This window comes from Natator depressus, chromosome 18, assembly GCF_965152275.1.
Source record: "Natator depressus isolate rNatDep1 chromosome 18, rNatDep2.hap1, whole genome shotgun sequence".
NCBI lineage: Eukaryota > Metazoa > Chordata > Testudines > Cheloniidae > Natator > Natator depressus.
The window spans coordinates 17,857,184-17,879,597 of record NC_134251.1 but is presented as its reverse complement, the minus strand read 5'-3'; the positions used below and the strand labels follow the sequence as shown (position 1 = coordinate 17,879,597).

The following is a 22,414-nucleotide window of genomic DNA, read 5'->3' as shown; positions in this document are numbered from 1 at the left end:
TGTGTGGGGAGTCAACCTTCTCTCTACCACACAGTGCATGAGCCGGTACTGCCAGGAGTCAAGTTCTTCGTGCATTCCCCTGCACCCCACCCCACCCCACCGTACAGGAACAAACAATTTGACCCAGCCACCCTCAGATGGAGGGGCAGCCAGGCCAAATTTGAATGACATTCAAATGGCATTGTGACCCCGTGCATCAGACCCCTGTACAGAGGGGCGTTGGGGTCAAATTTCAATGGTGTTGTGACCATGCAGCTGGAGCAATTCTCCGGACCACTCCAGCAGCATCCATACTAATTTAGTACCACTGCTTAAAAATGGTCAGGCCATGGCCCCACTGGCTCCATGGCCTATGGTGCTTTGAGCAAGTGCACAACCCCCGGATAGGCATATTTGCCCCACCTCCCCGTCTCTCCAGCTGGTGCCATTGCTATGCTCACACTGCCACGTGATATGTAATTTAGAGACATTTGTCAGGGCAGGGACCATCTTTTCACTGTGTGTGTTAACGGCACCTAGCACAATGGGGCCCCAATGTTGATCTAGGTGCTGCCGCAAAACAAGCAAGAAAATGCCTCATGTTAGGAGGTCTTAGGCAGGACTCCCCTGGTGCATGGGCCTCATGCTGACCCTCGGCAGAAGGGGTGAATTTCACACTCAGGGAGGAAAGTCACACTGCCCAGATGTACCTGAACCACCAAAAGCAAAACAACCACTATAGAAACACACTTTAGCAGGATTATTATACATACTGTATTTAAAGTGAGTCAGGAGACCAGCAACATGCCAGCTGCTAGCATGGCCAAGAGGGGGAAAAAAGAAGGAGGAGGAGAAATATGAAACAAGGTGTTCGTGGTCTCCCAATCTGAAGCAGACAAGCCTATAGTAAGCTGTCCCCATCCTGAGGATAGGACAGCCCAGGCTGATTTATGAGTACAGTATTTATCACTATCACACATGAAATACATTACAGTCAGAAATAACTCTCCCAACATGCACAGGCTCTGTTAAGATAAAAGGATGCCTGTGGTAAACTAGGTGGTTGCTTGCAGTTAGAAGAATCATACCAAAGCCAGAATGTGTCTTTTGGACTACAGAGACCGTTTATTCACACAACTGTTCAGCACCCAACAATACCCTGGAAGCAATGAGATCCAGGATAGCACGCTCCAGGAGGAGGTTCCTCCCATTCCTTTTAAGTGAATTTAGTGCTGCTGAAAGGTCCTGGATTGAGAGCCCTTGGGAGTGAGACACTAACTGAGAGGAAGACGGCCCTTGTCGTTAAGCCAGAGACCTGGGTTCAGTTCACGGGCCTGCCACAGTTTCCCTGAATGATCTCTGGTGATTTACTTAATCTCTCTGTGTTACCTGTTTAATAGGCTAATACAGTGGTTCTCAACCTTTCCAGTCTACTGTATCCCTTTTAGGAATCTGATTTGTCTTGCGTACCGCAAGTTTCAACTCACTTAAAAACTACTTGCTTACAAAATCAGACACAAATACAAAAGTGTCATGGCACACTATTATTGAAAAATTGCTTACTTTCTCATTTTGTCTGTATGAAATTTTAGTCTGTACTGACTTTGTTAGTGCTTTTTATGTAGCCTTTTGTAAAACTAGCCAAATATCTAGATGAGTTGATGTACCTCCTGGAAGACCTCTACGTACCCCTGGATGAGAACCACTGCACTTCCTCTACCTAGTTCCTAGATTATAAAGCCAGAAGGGACCATTGTGGTCACCCAGTCTGACTTCCTGGTCAGAACACAGGCCAGAGAACTTCCCTGAATTAATTCCTAAATATGAACATTATTTAGAATGCAAAATCTTAAGAGCAGGTACTGTCCCTTTTGCAGTCTCTGTGCAATGACTAGCACAATGTGGCTCTGATTTTGGGTGTAGATTCTAATTAATACTGCAGTATAAGTGAATAACAGTCATCCATAGGTCTTGCACACCATGAGCAAGCCTCTCCACTGCTCCACTAATACCCTTCAAGCCTCACCTGGTTTGAGAGGGTATCTCAGCTTCCACTGTTCCATCCTTGGCTTAAATGTGCCAATTTTTATAATTCTCAATGATGTGGATTCCTGCCCACTAGAATCCAGACTGAGACTCATCAGCTTATTTTATACAAGTCATAAGAGAGCCATCATCTAAGCCATCCAGTCCTACAGGGCATATTACTAAATAGGCAAATGTATCAATGATTGGTTTTGAACCTTGGAAAGTTATTTTCTGCCTAAGTTTTCTATTTGAGTTGGACAGTCCTCTTCACTTCCTGTCCTGTATGACGTCATGGCACACTGTTCTTGCAGCTACATTCCACCTCACAGGTGGCTGTGACTCAGTGATGCATTGATGACTGTTCCATTGACTACAATGGAACTATACCACTTTCCACCAGCTGAGGATCTAGCTAGGGGAATTGAAGGGGCAGGCAATGGGTTCAGGGAGAGAATCTCTCAGAGGCCAGTTGGAGCAAATCTGTGAAAGGCTTTAGAAAGAAGAAGGGCAATTTTTAAATAGATAGGGAGTCAGAGGAGATATTTCAGTGGTCGCACTGCTTCATGTGTGACACGGTGGCATACAAGCTGGAATATGAAAAGTTTAGATTCAGGAAAGTCCCAGAGATGGGAGTTGCAAGGTGGGAGCAGATGAAGGTAACATGTTCTATAAGACCTCCAGCCAGGTGCCACTACTTATAGATGCTGGTATTAAGGGTGCTGCTACACCCCCTGATTTGAAGTCATTTCCATTATATACAGGGTTTACAGTTTGGTTCAATGGCTCTCAGCACCCCCCACTATACACATTGTTCCAGCAACACTGCCATTACTGCAGTAGTGAGCTGTATCCTAAGTACAGGAACTGCTTGAACTCAGTTCAGTGGACTTAGGCCAATATAAATAAGGGAGACTCAGGGCAATATGTGTCTGATACAGTGGAGTATCCATTCATTTTTTCCAGATCACATCTGATTAATCACATGTAAATATCAGTTCTCCTGAGTCAGTCACAGTTTTGGCTTTCTCTTCCCAAGGGCAAAGCCAATGATGGGAGATGGGGAGGTTGAATGTACAAGGAAGAGTATTTAGAAAGGGAGGCATATGTTTTGCATATATGTTATTGAGATTCGCATTAGTGCAATATAAACATTACAATATTAGGGTCCACTCAAATCCCACTGAATTCAGTGAAGAGACTCCCATGTACTTCAATAGGCTTTGGATCAAACCCTGATAATGGAGCTTGCTGTAATTTAGCACTCCAGCAGGTACTCCATCCAAAGCACAAAAGCCTAACTGAGGCTCTTAACCACACTCAGCAATGCACTAAACAGACATTCTTCTATTTTCAGCTAATTTTATTACATACTGCCCCAGATAACTCATTATTTGTGTTATGGATGGGATAATAGCACATGAATAGGGAGGTGGGTGTTTGTCTGTCCGTATTTTTGTCCATCAGTTTAGAGTTTTTACACCTGTGGAACAAGTCAAGTGGCCTTTAGCAATGACTCAAGCCATTACTTAACATTGTATTAAGGCAGTTGTAAACTGGAGAGCAGCACAAAGCAAAGGAGGAAGAGCCCAAGCTGCTATGGCCCATAATACTCCACAACACAGTATTAAAAAAAAAACAAAAACAATACTGCAACAAACCAAAACTCACAGGCAAGCTCAGAAAGCCTAGGGAGAGTAATAAGTGCATATCCCCCTCAGAAGAATCATGGGTTGGTCCACAGAACCCAGGGTTTCACGGCCTGCCAGCCCCTGAACCTAATCTTTGTTTAGGATCCAGACTGATCTCGCCAGGAGAGTTTGGATCCTAGCCCTCAGCAGCACCCCAAGATTATAGTGGAAGTTGAGAGTTCAATTTTCCCTGCCTCACTCACACATACTCATCCCACACATGTATCAGGACATGACATAACTAAACACGTACTTACGGTGAGGGTACTGGACTGGGACTCAGGAGACCTGTGTTCAATTCATAGCTCTGGGTGTCCTTGAGCAGCTGGCACCCAAAATAAGTAGCCAGCCAAAAGGCCCCCCCCTCCCCCCGACTGCCCACCCTTCACTGGCCAAAGTCTCCCATTCCCCCCAAGATAGCAGTCACTCAGATCCTCTCCTCAGCCAAAATGTCACTTCACGAGGCAGAGCCCTCAAAGTCAGCCTTTTCCTCACAAAGGCAACTCCATCAGATCGCGTGGCCCCCCACCAAGGAAAGACACCCCTGCTGGGCAGCACAGCCCTCTGGGACCCCTCCCTACAGGCAGCAGCTCCCTGCAGATTCCTCCCCTTGCTCCATCAGACTCCCGACCAGGCTGCAGAGCCCCACAGCTTCCCCCTGCCCTGAGCTCCAGCCCCCTTTCCTACCAGGCCAACTCCAACTTGCTGCCTCTGTTCTTCATAGTCAAAGGCTGGAGCTGGGTAGTTTGGCTCTCTCCAAAGCAGGCCCCTGCTGCAGGACCAGAGCCAGCGGTGGGTACTGCACTAAGGCTGCCGACACTTTTTTAAAAAAAGACTCCAACAAGGCCTGAGAAAGTGGCTTGTGAGCACGCCCAGTCTCAGCCCTGCCCACCTTGTTCCAGTGGAGGCAGGAGTTCTCATAGAGTCTGGAAATCACTAGTTGATGAGTTTTCTCCTCCCAGGCACTGCTGGAGGGGTGAAAGTTGTCTGCTTCTCCCTCCCTGGATTTCACTGGCGGAGAAAGGGGTTTTTGTTTGTTTGTTTGTTTTTAGAGAAACGGAGAAGGGGATCTGAGGATTTAATTGGTGTGGTTTAGCCCCAATTAGCTTCTAGTGACCAGCTGCCACTACTTGGGCCAGATTTTCACAAGAATTTAGTACTGTTCTGAGCTCTTTTGTAAATATGGTCCCGGATCTCTGTGTGTCTTGGTTGCCCAGCTGTAAAATGCTCCCGTTCTCCCACCCTTTGTCTTTCTTGTCTACTTTGATTGAAATTTCTTTGTGGGAGGGATTGTCCCTTACTATGTGTACCTATACCCCTGGCACAATGGAGCCACCGTCTCAGGCAGGGCTGAAATAGAATATTAATGTACTGAGAGAACCAATATATCCAACAACCCCACTGTGGAGATTATCTCTAAGGGGAAACACATAGGTTTGTTGTCAATTTAGACTGGACCTGTCTTATGTAAACTGTGAAGCCAGGGTACTCTTCATAGCCACCTCCAGCCATGGGAAGTTGATGTTGACTGAATGCACCATGCTCTCGCCACTCCATCCGCCACAGGTAAAGTGATCTCTTCTGTGCACGTCCTGCCAGCGTGGCGTAGGCAGGGGGTGCTCATAAACTAACAGCATGTGCAGAATCTTTTCACGTAATAGTAACAGTCCCCTTGTGCCATCATCTGCCATGGCATTTCATTCAGACAGAACACGTGTGGGCACATCGCATATGCTGTGCCACTCGATGTATTTTTAAATGTTTCCCAGGCACCTGTTTCAACACAATATGTCTCCTTGGCAACCTTGGCGTGCCCACAAATGCCATGCCAGTCTCCCTGATCCTCTCTTTAGGTTCTTCCATCTTGGCATATAAATGTCAGCAGGTAATAAAGAGCCACACGGCTCTGAACTTTCATTATGCTCTGAAAGGGTGGACTTCCTGAATGGGAGATGACACACGTATCATAGACTAACCATCTATGACCATCTACTCTGAAACTGGCATCCCACCTTCAAAGTGGATGGAATACCATAGTAACACATGGTCATGGGAATAAGCAGGCAAGCACCCAAGCCTGAGCAACAGCTGGTTTTATGTTGGGGTCATACGGCTTTCTCTGATTCAGATTTTAGCCTTCCATCTCTCAGCATTAAACAGCAACCCCTATCTACCATATTGGTATGATAAAATTCCCTCCAGATGCTCAATGGACACCACTCCCTCGATGGCACCATTACTGGTGGATGGATGTGTCATATAGCGCGAGCAGAACAAGCACAGAAGGGGAGTGTGGAGCAGAATAGCCAAATATGGCATCCCTGAGGCATCTGGATACCTCAGACACAGACAATCAATCAGAAGAGCGTAGAAGAAAGGGACTAGGCAGTCTTTAGCACCAACAAAGTGCTGGCTGCTCAGTGCGGGATTTCACCTACCAGCTGCATGTCAGGTGTGCCACAATTCAGAGGCAAGCACTGTTGGTGCTTCAGCAGCGAGACCTTGTAGGCGCTCGTCCCTGCGGGTCCCCTTAACCACTCAGAGACATGGTTAAGTGAAAGGGTATTTTACTAAGGCGGGCAGGAAAGGGAAAACACAGCAGATACCGTAGATACAGAGGTTTAAACAGTTGTAGTTCAAAGTGAGCATCAGTGATCTTTGTTTGAGACCTTAGGGTCAGGCCACTTGAGAGACAGGGTTCTTGAGGCCTACTGCCTAGGGCGCCTTCTCCAGTCCAGTTTCTATTCAAGCAAACAGGAGCTTTTCAGGCCAGGATCACTTGGTGGTGTCTCTCTCACTGGGGCCCTGCTGCTGATTCCTCATAGTACCACCCAGACCTGCACTCAGCTGTAACCTCCAACATTCATAGAACGTCCCTCACACAGTTCTGTCCACAGTTCCTAGAGGTTCCTCTCTGTAGCTCCTGGCTCACCAGGTGGCTGCTGCTTCCCCTGGTCTTGTTCAGGATCCTTCTCCTTAACTGGCTAGGGAAAAGGGAAGGGCAGTGGGAAGGGGGATGAGAGGAGTTGTAATCTCCTGCTTCGTAGCTCCATCACGAAAGAAAAGACTGGGCTGAAAAAATGAGCCTCACGCTGGGCTCAGAAGACCAACTTTGGTTCTGGTCAGTCACCAGCGCAAGCAGGGTCCAAACTAACTGAGGCATCACTGAAGACATACGACTCTACCCCTAACACTAGGGCAGGTCAGCAAAAATGCCTCCACTGATCTTATAATAATTTTTAATCAGGAAATGGCAATGGGCTTGCGTTTCTCAAAAATGAGATTCCACATCAACTTCTTTCACCTGACTTTGCTAAAGGCAGATTTGACCAGCTTTGATAATTTAATGGCTCTGAATTGTGCTGCACCCTTCCTGGTGCAAAATGCCATTCTCTCCCATTCCACTGGAGCTGGGAAACTAGCCCCATGGACCACTGTGACTCTCCAGCACTAGATCTAGTCCCTCCAGATCATGCTTCAGGCACTTTGGCCAGGGAAGCTTACCCTGATGCTGCCTGTTCTGTAAATGTTCTGGCAACAAAGTCAGAACTTCAGTCTCGAGGGGTGTTTTTGTAGCCCTTGTCAGTACAACACCTAGCACAATGGGACCCTTATCCTTGACTGGAGTTGAATAACTTTTCATACACACTAAAACTCACCATATATTTTTTCTAAACAAACTGCAAATCAGTGTCTTGATAAACCATAGCTCAGTTTCAAAAACTTTAGTTCTCTATCTTATAACACAACCATCACTATAGAATTTACAGTTTCTAAGCTTCTAGCATCAACTATTAGCATGTCCTCACCTAAAAAGGTTTTGCAATAAACCTACATTTCCTGTCACCCTCACAGTATCAACAGTGGGCTATGCAAAAGCATACCATGTACATGTGATTATATCAGCATCAGTGGGAATCCTAGCACAAATGACAGTGTCTTTTCTTCATTGATAATTCTAGAAGAACAGCTGAAACATGACAATTTTTCCAGGCTGTAAAATGCCTAATGCTCCAGGTTCTACACTGGAAGCACAACCCCCCTCCTGTCTGTGAGTCGTTGTGTCTCCAACAGAGACCCCCTCCGTTACTTCAAGCTTTCTAATTCTTCCCAAATGCAGGAGCTCTTATTTAATGCTGCAGCTGTTGGGGAGGAAATCAGAAATAGCAGAAGGCGGATTAGTTGATAATGTACCAGTTCTTCCCCAGCAAATGCTGGCACCTGCGTTTCACATCCTCCTCTCTCCCCCACCCCATGAAAAGATCACTTGGTGTGTTTGGCTGGCAATTTATAGGCTTTAATATTTGTGGAAATTTGTTGGAGCATTAGAATTTGTTACAGTAGACCCTTCCTCTGCCCCCACCCCCACTTCATGGGAGCAAAAGTTAAAACAGAGGCCTAATTTATGTCAGGAATCAGGAACTATGGAAATCACGATTAAGCATGTGCAGCCTGATGAGTATCTCCAGGGAGTAGATAAATGGCACTCCATTGACAAGCATTCCCGCAGCTATATGGAAAGATACTCTAGCTTCCAAACTCTCAGCCACTGGCTCAAATCCAACTGAAGATGGTGCTAATGATAATTCTTTGCATTTCTAGAGCACCTTTCACGTGAAGATCTCCAAACATCACCATTATCACAGTTAAGTATGCCTTGCCACCCAGGCAAGTTCCATGAGGATTATTATCCCTCTTGTACAGCTGGAAGAACTAAGGCACAGAAGTAACCTTGTCCAAGGTGGCAGCACCAAGGCTAGAACCTGTCCTGTTGGTCAGTTCTTTGCGCTAACCAGTAGACAACACTTCCTCTTCACAGAACAAAAATCACAACAGTTCATCCAGGGGCTATGTGAAATAATGTGAGATTTCTCTGTGCAGGTCCTGGTGGATAGATGCCTGTATCACAAAAACAATTTGGAGTAGAGCCCTTGAATCTGGCTCCTGCAAGTGGGAGAAGTTAAGTTTAGATTGAACTAATTCCAGAAAAAGGCAGATTCAAACATGTTGAATACGTGTAGGAGATAAATGGGGATGAAGTTCCCAAAAGGGTAGAATCAACTCTGTGAGTACTCATGGAAACAGACAGGCCAAGAGTGTAAAGCTTCACTACAGGTATAAGGGGCATGGGGGGTTGAAGCGTTACCCTAGGAACAGTACATTTGAAACACATTAAATGCAAGAAAATTGTAGCACCGAGTTTATACAGTTTAATTCCCCAAAAAGTCAGAAAATGCTAGGGCTAGGATTGCAACAGCAATTAATGCTTTTTACTTTGATTTTACAGTTAGCACTGACACAATTTCTCCTGATTCTTTGGGTTTCCTTTAATGAGTGCTTCATTTTTGAACCCTTGCCATGCTGTAAGTTTGATTTTCCCCTTCACGTATCCTCAGCTACATTACACCTACTGCAAATGTTATGGTATACAATATGACAAAAATAGTATCATATTAAGATACACATTTAACAAGAAAATTAAGAAGAGCTGCTGATTTATTGTTTCTGACAATTCATATCTAGCATTGGGGACATTTTACAATATTGCAAAAATAACACCTTTTTGAGATGAGGATTGTCGTCCAGGGCAACACAAAGAGAAACACAGAGACATTAACACAAGCAGACATGGTCACACAGAGACACTACCATACAAGCTCAGACATTAACACAAATATGCCCATGCATGCATGCACATGCACAGACATTTAGCACAGTTGCACATAAAGCTACCAGGGCTGGCGCTGCCACTCACTCATATTGAAAAGGAGAGCTTTTGGTTTCCTAAAGCATGTTTGTCTGCTGCCACCACATGGAGAATACTGGTAGTACTAATTCGAATGCTCACTCAGCACAGTTGCCCGGGCTAAAAAATAAATGGATAAAAGAAACACTTTTTACTTCGATTTTACAAACATTTTCCGATTCTTTTTATGCTCCCTTCTTTAATGAGCCATTGCATTGCAGTATGTTTTCCTCCTCCTTGCTCCCCTTCTCCTTTTCCTTGCTGTCCCAGGTCTACTTCACCTCATCTGCCTCTTCTATCCCCATCGCTATCTTCCTCCCTACATTGATTATAAAATGATTTGCCTTTGTCATCAGCCCACCTGGTTCTGGCTCTGCGGAGTCAGAATGGACCTAAGGCCAGAAGGAATCACTGTGATCATCCAGCCTGACCTGTTGTATAACAAGCCATAGAATCCCTCCAAAATAACTCCTAGAGCAGATCCTTTACAAAAACATCAAATCTTGATTTCAAAATAGTCAGTGACGGAGAATCAGTCACAATCCTTGGTAAATTGTTCAGATGGTTACTCTCACTGTTAAAAATGTACACCTTATTTCCAACCTGAATCAGCCTAGCTTCAATTTCCAGCCATTGGATTGTGTTAGACCTTTCTCCATTAGAGTGAAGAGCTCATTATTAAATATTTTGTTTCCCATGTAAGTATTTACAGACCATAATCAAGTCAACCCTGAACCTTCTCTTTGTTAAACTAAATTGAGCTCCTTGACTCTATCACTATAAGACATGTTTTCTAATCCTTTATCATTGACAGGACAGGTGGCTTGCAGGAATGCCATATCAGCTGACTGGGGAGCAGCTTTCAAATGCCAGCAGCACAGACTACAGGTGAATTCTAAGACAACAGGCTTTTTTAGTATTTTATGAGTGTGCTGGTGCCAGGAACCAAACACAAGGGTCCAGGGAAACTGTCAGTCTAGTAGGTGCCCATTAGTATTTCTAGAACAAACTCAGGCTGTTTCTTTCTAGAGGCAAAGTTCATTTTCATTTAGCCTGACCACTAAGCACAAGAAATGCCAGAATTCAGGCTTGGTGAGTCCTCGTATTTTCCCATGTATGGCCTATTTAACAGCCCCCCATTGCTGTAATATCTGAGCACCTCAAAATCTTTAATGTATATTTATCCTCACAACACCACTGTGAGGTAGGGAACCACTTCTTATCACCAGTTTACAGATGGGGAATTGAAATACAGAGACCCTAAGTAAAGTGATTGTCCCAAGATCACATAATGAAGCTGTGGAATCAAACCCCAATCTTTCAAGTCTCAGGCTAGTGCCCTCACCAGTCAACCATTCTTCCTCTGGTTTTTAATTATAGCTCAGTAGGACTGGGTGGCTGGCAATATGATATGGTGCTATCACCTGTCGGTTATACCTATCTAGGTGTTTCTGATGTCCACCAATCACCGTGGGATCTGAACGCCATTTTGCTGGTTCAAATCTGGCCCAGGGATGCAGTGACTGAAGGTGGCTGTTCTGTAATTGCTATTTGGTGGCCTATGTGAAAAGTTGTAGAAGGGGCGCGGAGGGAGAGCTCAGCCCAGTAACTTGCGGACATACCTAAAAAAACGAACAACACTGTAGTTAGCACTAATTGACACCTACTTGGCAACCTCAGCACAGACACTAAGGAGTAAACAGAAAAGGAGAACTTGTGGCACCTTAGAGACTAACCAATTTAAATAATGTAAATGGGTCACAGAAACAAATATCCTCTCAGCCCTATAGGTCAGTGTGGAAGTAAAGTGTGGAGATGAAATGAGAGAGTGGGCATCAGTGCTGTTCATAGTGCAGGAAGAAACAGGTTTCCAGTCCCCAGGGCAGTCAGGCACCATTGACTAATAGTAAATTCACCCTATAAACATACCTGATTCCCTTCTGCAATTCACAGGCACCTAGTGTCAGGTGGGTATGGGGATGGTGGACTTTTATTTTCTAGTACAATTCTTCTTGTGGTGACTGGGAGGCATTTGGTCACCCCACCCCCCCGTCTCTCTGTATGATCCTCTTCTGTTATGGCATTTCTAATAGCATATCTATTTTTGAAAGGGCTGCAGCCTAGCCAGTGTATTTGTATATGTCAATCTGCCAGCTATGCCCCGGCTCTAGGAACCACTTCATTTTACGTCATACACACAGGTTCTTCCCAGAAAAGACAAACGGCCTCACTTCACTGCTGTTCTTTCTTAAAAGAGGAGCTAGGCCAGAGATGCACTCATGATACCTTTGTTATTTGAATGAGCAACTGAGTTGCTGGCTGCCAAGGTAAACAGATCCCCGGCATGGGCACAAAATCAATAAACTAAGGATGAATGCAGCTGAGGTTCTAGTCCTCTTGGCCATTTGCAGAAAACTCTGGTTACATGTTCCATCCTCCTGTAGTCTGGATGCCCCAGTGTCATGAAGCAATGTGTTATCTAACTCAGTGTCAGAGTCTGACCAAATAGAGCCTAACAAAACCCCCAGGGGGCCACCTACCTGGCAAATATTGCCTTTTCACAAATCAGTTGCACAGCAGTGCACCCAGGATTACATTCAGGCATGTTAAAAAGTATCAGGCACATGCTGTTTAAGCAACGAAATTAACTTATGAAACTTCTGTAGTCCACTGCAGAGGAGCCAATGCTCAGAAGCAGAGCAGGCTCCCTTGGCCTGGCTGAGCCTGGGGAGAGAGCCGACAAACTGCACCTCATCCATAGTCTGATACTCGCCCAACTGGGCCTGTTCCCTGTGCCCCGTACCAGAGGGGTTGGGGGAAATCTGTGAGACAATAAGATGGGCAACAAGGAGGGGTACTGGTGGGCTCAGAACAGCCACGTTACCTACAACTGTGTACTTGGCCTAAGCTCCCCAACCCAACCTCAGTGAGGGGCCTCCCTGGGCACCCACCACGGTCCCCTCCTAGCCACACCGAGTCTGGGCTACTGCAACCTCCCCCCCATCATGGAGCCCCAGCCCCACTGCACCCAGAGGAGCACAGTGCCTGCCCCCATTACAAAGCCAACGCCAGGCAGAACTGGGCTCTTCCCCCTTCACAACGCCCCCGCCCCACAGCAGACCCGAGCTCTGCCCCACCCCCGCGCACCGGGCACATCCGCGCTCTCCCGCCGGGCAGGCCCGAGCTCTCCCCGCCCGCCCCCGGGCCCCGTAGCGCGGCGGCCGCTCCGCCCCGCGCAGGCGGAGCCGGGCGGGCCCCACAGGGGAGGCCGGGGCGGCGCGGCGCAGGCCCCTCGGCCCGGCCATGTCCGAGGAGGGAGGCGGCAAACTGCGCCTCAAGCCCAGGAAGGCGCCACCGGGCCGCAGCCGGGAGCCCAGCCCGGGTCGGGAGCCCCCCGCGCGGCGCCAGTGAGTCCCGGCCGAGCAGGGACGGAGCCGAGGCCCCGGGCTGGAGGGGGCGGGCTCTGGTACTGCTCCCGGGGAGAAGGACGGTCTCGGTCCGCCCCACACCGGGCCGGCGGTGCGCTGGCAGCGGGCCCAGCCCCTGCCCTGCTGGGTGGGCAGCGGGGGCCTGAGGCGGCCGGGGCCGCACCCGGGGAACCCCTTCGCCCTCCCGCCGGATTCGGGCCCGGGGCTTCTCCGTCCGCGGCTCAGCTCGGGACTGGGGCCCCCGAGCACGGGGCCCGGCTGCTGGGCCGGGAGCGGCGCAGGGCGCGCAGCGGAGCGAGACCGTCTCCGGGCCGCTGCCCCAGAAGCGGCGGGCGCGTTTTCGCCTCGGTGCCGGGGAGCGGCTGAACCCCGCGAGCCCTTTCCAGCCGCCCCGTCGGGGCGTCGCCAGCCGCTGTTCTGGCGGTTCCTCTCTCGCGGCCGGTTAGAGGGGTTGGGTGAAACGGCCCTCCCGCCCTCACAGACCCTGGCTCCTTCCCCCAGGCGAGGGCTTGTGAAAGCGGCGTCTCGGCCACGCGGGACTGGTGCCCTGGAAGATGCTTCAGAAAGGAGGAGGAAGTCGGGGCCTAATGTGATGATGTTTTAAAAGCAGAGTTTTGGGAGGCTGGCTTCATACACCATGTTTTATCGTGGTGCTTCTTTATTTGCTGTGCAATCAACCTTTTTAAACAGCTTCCTAGCAAAAATATTTAAATACTGTCCTCTGAAAGGATACCAATAGTTTCAAATACCATTTCTAAATAGAGAGCAGTAGTTTCAAATGAGGTAGTATTTTTTATTTGACCAACTTATGTTAGTGAAAGAGACAAGCTTGCGAGCTACACAGCCCTTCCTCAGTTTCACCTATCAGTGTGGAGAGGGCCTCCCACAATGTTATGGAAACTGATGCAACTGTTGGTATTTTCCATGCAATCATGTGTCACTTCCCCAACTCACTTTTTACCAGTTGTATTGTTTGTGGTGAAATCCCATATTGATTGATGATCTGTTATTTAGAACTGAATTTCTTCTGCCTATAGGTCAAGTCCTACCTCAGAGAACTTGTGTGAACTTGCAACTTACAAGTTCACTCATGGTAGAGGTTTTGGTGGATGCTGAAATGATTCAAGTTCGGTTCCTGAAAAGTGTTTTAGTTACATGCAGTTTTTCTAGCTGGTAGCGTGGGCTGGGCCAGCAAATATTATAGGAGATGAGATTCCTACTCCTGGTTGTTAATAGCGAGAGGGGCAGACCTCTAAACACATTTTCATGCAGTCCAATATACAAGCCCTTTGTTAAGAAAACCAAATATTTTTCCAGACACAGCAGAAAATGCTCACCTATTGAGCATTACATTTACAGTAAATGCTAAAGAATTAAAGATATTCTCATCATATGTGGCCTTTATTAGATTGTCATGAGGATAGCCTGTATGCAGGGTTGTAGGTGTGTTGGTCCCAGGATATTAGAGATACAAAGTAAATGAGGTACTGTTTTTTTTTTTTTGGACCAACTTTTGTTGGAGAGAGAGAAGCTTACACGGAGCTTTTCTTCAGGTCTGGGAAACTAACTCAGTATTTCTTGGTTAACATATATAGTTAACACACATTTCAAGGGATCATTCAAATTGAAGTGACCCGTTAACAGCCTCCAGGCATGGGGAGGAAAGTAGCTGTGTGTGTGTGTGTGTGTGTGAGAGTGGGTTACAGATTGTTGTAATAAACCATAAATCCAGTCTCTCTTCAGTTTCCAAAAAACAGACCTGTCAAATGCAAGAGTTCAGAGTGACTCTGATGGTAATGCTCCATTGCTGGGGGTTTTAGAAAGAGCTTGCTCTAGTGATATGGAGGTCATCTTGGTAACTGAGTACTGTGAGTATGCAGTACAATAAAATCCCTTTTTCCTCCATCCCCATGCAGTTGGCACTCTCCCAGTTATAGGAGGCAAAATCTGCATTTGCAGACTTGCCTCCTATGTAGCATGTGTGTTTTAAGATGGTTTGCCAGCTGCTTTATGGAAGACATTTGTAAGTTAGAAGTTGAAAAAGTGGTAGTGTAAAGGATGGAGTTTTTGTTTGTTTTCTTTAAGAACCAAACCAGTTGTCTTCTTGCTTCTGTGGTAGCCGGGTTAGTCTGTATCAGCAAAAACAACGAGGAGTACTTGTGGCACCTTAGAGATTAACATTTATTTGGGCATAAGCTTTCGGGGACTAGAACCCACTTCATCAGATGTATGAAGTAAAAGATACAGGAGCAGGTATATATACATGAAAGGATGTGGGTTGTTTCACCAAGACTGACCTAACACTTGGTAAAGCAACCCACATCCTTCCATGTATTTATACCTGCTCCTGTATCTTTTACTTCATACATCTGATGAAGTGGCTTCTAGCCCCCAAAAGCTTATGCCCAAATAAATTGGTTGGTCTCTAAGGTGCCACAAGGACTCCTCATATTTTTTAGTTGTCGTCTTGGTTTCCTATCTCCCACCACCATAAAAATGAGATTTAGTAAAGCAATTTTTGAGACATTTTAGGAAGTATGTTAACCTGAACTGTGTGTAATCTTGAACACCTCTCTTGGGAGTCTATTTGCTGTAAAAAATCCAACTCAGCTGGAGGGAAGGGGGGGTTCGGTACAGTATGCTTGCAGGGCCATCGTTACCCATGTGCAAAGTACGCAGCTGTATGGGGCACCAAATTTCCTGGTGCCTTGTGCAGCTGTGTGCTGCTCCAGCCCTTCCCCTGCCCCACCCTGCCTCTTCCAACCCCTGCTCTTCCCCAACCCCACCCCCACGCCCCTGAGCTCTGCAGCAGGGCCAGGGCTGCACTCACTGGCAGGGGGAAGTACAGCAACCCAGCCCCAGCTGCGCCACCGGTGAGTGCTGGGGGATGGTTCCCCCCTACCCCCAAGCCAGCCCCGCTCCCCCCTGCAGAGGCCTGCATAGGGCCCCAGAATAGCTAGGGACAGCCCTGGTTGCTTGGTTTAATTTTGGGGTCTCATGTCATTATACTATACTGTAACATAGGGTTACAATGGAAAAGATTAACAACTATGGCTCAGGGGCATTGTCCAATACTTTGTTACAGCAGATAATTTATGCACCAGAGGTTGGGGGTCTAGACTTGTGAGGAAGCATGTATGTTACTAGGGGTAATTTGCCTAAGTGGTTTTTAATAACATTGTAGAGTGCACTTTTTTCTACACTTATTTTTTGTACGTATTTATTTATTTATTTTTTTACAGAACATTGGCCAACAGAGACTCCTGGTTTGAACAACAAGGATTAAGTGAGTCTGAAAATATGTGGATGCTGATACTGAAGACTGTCAATCCAGATCTAAAACACACAAGCTGGGAAACAGTGCCCAGTTTACCAGAATTTTTTGGACAGGTAATGTGTTTGAATTTCAGTAGGTTAAACTATTACTTTTTTTTTTTTTTTTTTTTTTTTTTTTTACACACCCATTGTTTACATTCCTAGTAGGAACATCTTCAGCTGGTTAATCCTTTAACAGGAAACTAGGGCACTGCAGGCCCGCGCCCAGGGTCCTGGCTGCCCCTCTACCTGCCCCATGCCCAGGGCTCTGTGGCCGGTAGCTGGGACCCCCGGGTGCGTGTGGGGCTGGCAGCAGAGTTTAATTGTTAACTGGAACCATAAGCATCAAGCTTATTGGTTAACCGGTTAAACTTTTACGTCCCTAGTTTCTACATTGTCTGTTAGAAGTTCTCTCTCAGGACAAATAGAGCGTTGTTCTTCACATAAACTTTGGCAGAATCTGAATTAGATGTCAACTGTTACCACAGACAGACAATCTAAAAGTTGAGGCATGATAAATTCCACTTTAAAACCCACCATGTATCTGTATCTTTTGCCTAATTAGACCTTTCACAGAAAGCCCTTTGTTTAAAATTCTGGATTACTAACCAGTTCCAAAGAAAAGCTTACTCATGTTCAGTCATCTTAACATTTAAGTGAGCTGTAGCTTACGAAAACTTATGCTCAAATAAACTAGTTGGTCTCTAAGGTGCCACAAGTACTCCTTTTCTTTTTGCAAATACAGACTAACACGGCTGCTATTCTGAAACCTGATAGTAAGTAGGGATTCCCTTCCCATTTATAAATGGAAGTAGACACTTAGAGATTAGACGTGGAAGAGACCTGACCATTCCCCTAGTGCAGTATTGGCTTCTATAATATACTTTAAAGTGCTGTGTCTAGACTTTTTACAGATGGAAGAAATTGTAATTGTTTTGAAAGAGAAATTTTTGCTGTTTTATAGAATTCTGAAAATGAGAAGAACCCACCAAAACCAGAAGTCTTTAAGGTTGGAATGAAAGATTTTCAGTGGATACCTCTCCCATCTTTCTACAAAGAAAAAGCTCTTAATAGAAGGGATCCAAGCTGCTGTCACATATCAAAAAGTCACACTGAGCATCTAATGGAAAGGGAGGACCAGGCAGACCAAAACCAGCTAAATATTGCTCCTGTAGTTGAGAAAATATCCCTTGCAGTTAATGACGATCCAAATGAGAACCTAAGAATGAAACACTGCAGAAAAAGTTCAAAACTGAAAGAAAAAGAAAGGACTGAAAGGTATGAATGTAATCTACATACAAAATGCAGTGTTGAATCTGTACCAGCATCTACCCAAAGTCTTGCAAAAGATTTTTGCCTTCAACAGCTCTGTAAAGGGACTGTGCTGAGTGAAGAGAAAAACAGAAAAGAAAATGAAAGCAAAGGACAACAGTCACTTTCACAAATGCACCAACATAATGTTTTATTAGGTCAGACCAGATCTACATCTGCAGAAATAAAGTCTCCTGTTGACATCCCTAAAATGGAAGGTCTTGAGGAAAAGGCTGAGGATCAGAGAGCAGGAACTTTAACTCTTGACAGTTGTCCGATGTGTCTAATCCAGTTTACTGGAACGTAAGTTTCATTTTACTACTCTGGAATAGGTTTGTTTTGTTTTTTACAGTATACAAACACAAACATGTCACTTTGGTTGGGACTTCCCTATAAACAAAGCTGTGCAAATTGGGACAAAGGTTCTACTGTTAAAGTGCTTGGACAATCTATTTTAAATCCAAAACAAAGGTGGAATAAGGTTCACGTTTGCTATATTATACTGCTCTAAAAAGAAAGCTAAATTTGAGCCCTTCTTTGACTTTGTATATTCCAAATTGGCACATTGTTTTTTGGTGAAGTAGATGTATTTTTAGATCAGTATATGTCAATCATCCAAAATTGGTACCCTTGCTAGCTAAAGCCTAGTCTCCATACCCATTCAGATTTCTCTGATACCTATCAGTGTTCCCTCTGAGGTAGGTACACACTTGTGGCAGTGAGAGAAACTTGCACTGGTGCTTTCCATCATGTCCCTCTTCTGCTGATTGACTCAGGAGTTGAGTGCCCAGCACCTCTAAGGCCAAGTCTGCACATAAACTTAGGTCAATATAACTACAGCACTCTCGGGGTGTGAAAAATCTATGCGAACCTAGTCTCCGTTGTAGATGCAGTTAGGTTAATGGAAGAAAGCTTCCATTTACCTTTCTACTGTTGCTCAGGGAAGTGGTGTTGCTACGGTGATAGAAAAACATTTTCCACTCTTACAGGCTGCATCTACACAAGGGGTTATGCCAGCCTTCCTACACCACTCTATGGTGCAGAATAGCTCCAGGTGACAACCTTGTTTTAACAGATCTTTCACAGCTAATACACACTCATTCCGTTTGAGTAAAAGATCATGCAGTGATAATAGTTAGTCTATACTGGGAAATTTACCAGTATAATTATACCACTGACTCCTTAGATGGACACTCATTTAGAACAACAGAGGCCTTTTTTCAGTTTCCATGATTGTGCATAAGAACATTCATAGGGGAAGTTATACTGGTATAAACATACTGGTATAGTAATGCTGGTAAATATCCTTGAGTGGACAAAACCACAGAAGAATCATTACGCTTTCAGAATGAGAAACCTGCCAGTTATCTGAATGCTGGCTGTTGGTAGAAGTGGAAGAGATTTTTCTTCTCAGATCAATTGAAGCTGCTGTTCTGGCGAGTGGGTTGGGGCTTAAATTTGTAGAAATCCTTTTTTTGGCATATTTTTATAGAAAATGCAAAATGTCAAAGTTACTGGTATGTTTAGAAATAATTTTGCTGATCTCAGTTAAAAAATGTAATTGCGGCTCCTGGACATTTACTTTTTGCCTTTTGCTCTTAAGGCTCAATATGCTGGCCACTATTTAGCGGCACAGAGTAACGCTAACGCATGGAGTTGGGATAGGGAATTACTGTAATCTCATCCTGATGCATTCTGAGTTCCACTCAGCTCTCCATGGTGGTTAAATAATTGAGTATGGAAATCCCTGTATATCAAAGATAAGAAAAATCTCTCTCAATACTTGATCCTGCACTCTTATTGCAGCCCGTGGGGAGGTTTTACCCTGAATAAAATCTCCCAGGGGTAACCTTTGTGACCCAAACAAAAATAGTGTAGAACATAATTAGCAGTCAGTCTGGCCTGAGCACTGAGCTACAGCATAGTATATGTTACGTACTTTGAGACTGTGCCTGTCTGTTACAGATTGTGGGCCTCATGTTTTAATTTTATTTTTCTGGTAGGCTGGCTAGTTTTTAATCTAAAAGAGGAGTCTCCACTTCTAAGGTCACTGATCTAAATTGAGTGAATTATTAATGACAATAAATTATTTGTCAGCTATTTGGTGGGTCATATTTGTGAGCAGGTGGGGTTCAAATCACAAAAAACAGGCCCAAAGACTGAATATGCATGGATGACAAACTACCCTTTCATGTTTAGAAGTGGCCTTTCCAGGTCAGGGCTCGGGGGGGGGGGGGGGCGGAAGAGGGGAAGCTGCCACTGCCTTTGTTGTTCCCATGTTTGGTGGTTAAATATGATTTCAGTCTCCCTTATTGTTGAGTTGGCTTTTCACAGGAACTAAAATTAATAATAAAAATATTTTCCTAAACCAGACACCTGCTATAAGAAATGAACTAAATGGCGTATTCATACCATACCACTTACCAGCATTCATGCGGTCTCCTCGCCAGCTGCTGAAAAGTAACATGTTAGTAATATGCCTGTAGGTGTTCTGAAAAGCATCTTATGGCCCTAGGCCATACAGCATAATAATCCTGCAACTTCGTTCTCCCTCCTGGAGACTGTACAAGGAGACAAACGAAAGGATTGCTTCAATGCAACTAATAAAAATGTCAGTTTTGCCAATGATGTGACAGAGAAGATGACTCTTCTGTGGCATCACACCTACCTTTCCACTAGTGATTTGGGTTGTATTGCTTTGGAGAAGATTTTTTTTTTTAACCAAGGGCTATGAAGGGTGCTGTACAGAGAATTCATTTTACCTTTTTCTCTCCAAGTGGAAGAATGAACATACCCAAAAGCCTTTTTGAAAGGCTTCAGAATATTTCCCACACTACTCATTTTGTTATTGATCTAGTTCAGGGGTTCTCAAACTTCATGGCACCGTGAACTCTTCTGACGACAAAAATTACCACAACCCCAGGAGGGGGGGACCGAAGCCTGGGCCTGCCCAAGCCCCGCCACTCTAGGCAGGGGGGCCAAAGCCTGAGCCCCACCGCCCTGGGCAGGGGGGACCAAATCTGAAGCTCAAGGGCTTCAGCCCCAGGCAAGGAGTCTGTAACCTAAGCCCTGCCACCCAGGGCTGAAGCCCGTGGGCTTCGAAGCCCTGGGCACTGGGGCTTGGTTATCTGCTTTGGCCTCAGGCCCCAGCAAGTCTAAGCCAGCCCTGGCGACCCCATTAAAACAGGGTTGTGACCCACAGTTTGAGAACTGCTGATATAGTTAACTGGAAATTCTGCAAGTCTCCATGCAGTTCCCATATTGAATGGGCTTCTAAATTTAAGTTACTATTTTGGAAACAGGTTCAGAGTGAAATTTATTTTTCTTCAAAATAACCATGTTTTAATTTCATCTCCAACTATCAGTTTTCCATTCTGTAGAACATAAGAATGACCTGACTCTTGCAAATTAAATAGCATTTTTCCAGATTTCTAGAAAATGAAAAACCAAGTTTGGGGGGAGTGTGAGTAAATGAAGAAAACAGATTTGATCAGTAGTTCTGATAAAATGAAAGAATTCTCTCTTAATTTGCAGATTGTCACAGTTGAATATTGATAGCCATCTTGCTAAATGTTTGTCTGAAAGTGCAGATGATGTGATCTGGTAAAAGAACAAGAATGAAGAACCAAGAAGTCAGATGCTAAAATATGAATCTCTCTACAAGAAAAAAGGAAAGTATATCAAGCAAACGTGTCCTGATATGTGTATTAAACTTGTATAATTAAAAAACAAAGGAAGTTCAGAAATATCATCAGCCTACTCATTTCCTCCGAACCTCTCTGTGTATACACTGTATCCCCGATTCTGCAAAGAGAACTGTGCTGGCATACTTCGGATGCTGTGGAGCCCCACCGAATGCATATCAAGAAAGTACTATTGTGACTCCTTGAAGTACAGTATCTGTTCTCTTTTACCATGTATTTAAATTGTTATGCTTTTGAAAGGTATAGCAAGAAAAGGTTGATGCAAGAAATTTTCTTGTAGACTTAATTTGCCTAATCCAAATGTCATTGAATCCAGTGACTTCAATAGGCTTTGTATCAGGTTCTAAATGGTTAACTCTTTGGAAAATAAATTGCCTGATACTTTAAAAAAGTGCTATAGTACCAAATGTCTCTTTGGGCTTTTAAATTTCAGTTCATAATTTATTTGAAAACAGTTTAAATAAAAATCTAGTTGGAATTTTGCACTGTTCTGTATTGTCTGTGTATATTATATATATATATATATGATGGTATATCCCAGACTAGGGAAGGAAAACTGCACCCTTCATACAAATGACATTCCTGGATTCATATCGCTGCTCCCTGATTCTCCCCCATAAGTCAAGGTCTGCTTCATTATAACCTTTCATTTAAAATAACTAAGATAGCAAGCCTCATATAAATTATGCCCGATAAATGCATAGCTAGATGTTCTCATAGCATCCAAATGCAGAACGGTTTAATGTAATTATGCTAGTAGAACAAGGCTCAAATATCCAAGTTGCTGCCCCCAGACATGTGAAAATGTAAAGCAGCACAGCTTCTTTGTTCAGCAAATCACACGATATTTTTTATGCTCTTTCATTTTTAAGATCAGATTTTGTGCTTTAAAATTATACATGACATCAATTCCCAGCTGGTTACCAAGACAGTTGCAGTTAAATATGTTGTAAATTTTTAAATTTCATTACTGATTGCAGATCATTACATTCAGTAATCGCTTATAAACAATTTGTGGGGAAGGAGGGACGATACTGATATACAATAGGTGCTTCATTTCCTCAAGGGACAGATGCCTGTTTTCACCAAACAGGGTAATTCATTCATGCATTACATGATATTTGGATTCACAATCCCTGAGTTTGAACTCATTTCTACACATATGAAGGTTATGAATAAAAAACAAAAAATGACTAGTCTGCATTTTCTTTCCAT

At 44.8% G+C, this 22,414-nt stretch overlaps 1 protein-coding gene and 1 long non-coding RNA gene across 3 annotated transcripts; one reads left to right on the top strand and one right to left on the bottom strand.

Annotated features, from left to right (window-relative positions):
- Positions 1–7,978: 7,978 nt before the first annotated feature.
- Positions 7,979–13,419, bottom strand: LOC142000684 (uncharacterized). The gene is made up of 4 exons (XR_012642307.1): positions 13,353–13,419; positions 10,879–11,063; positions 9,451–9,561; positions 7,979–8,639 (listed from the first exon to the last, which is right to left on the bottom strand). It is a non-coding gene; the product is annotated as an uncharacterized LOC142000684 (long non-coding RNA).
- FAAP20 (FA core complex associated protein 20) lies at positions 12,722–21,651 on the top strand. 2 transcript variants are annotated; one of them, XM_074975126.1, is made up of 4 exons: positions 12,722–12,848; positions 16,112–16,259; positions 17,149–17,798; positions 21,030–21,651. In XM_074975126.1, the coding sequence occupies exons 1-4, from the start codon at positions 12,745–12,747 to the stop codon at positions 21,100–21,102; spliced, it is 975 nt and encodes a 324-aa protein (XP_074831227.1). In that variant the 5' UTR covers positions 12,722–12,744; the 3' UTR covers positions 21,103–21,651. The 2 variants fall into 2 exon arrangements, with proteins under 2 accessions (XP_074831227.1, XP_074831228.1); XM_074975127.1 differs by lacking the exon at positions 12,722–12,848 and adding an exon at positions 13,633–13,652 and having other exon boundaries at positions 21,030–21,649.
- The last annotated feature ends 763 nt before the right edge of the window (positions 21,652–22,414 follow it).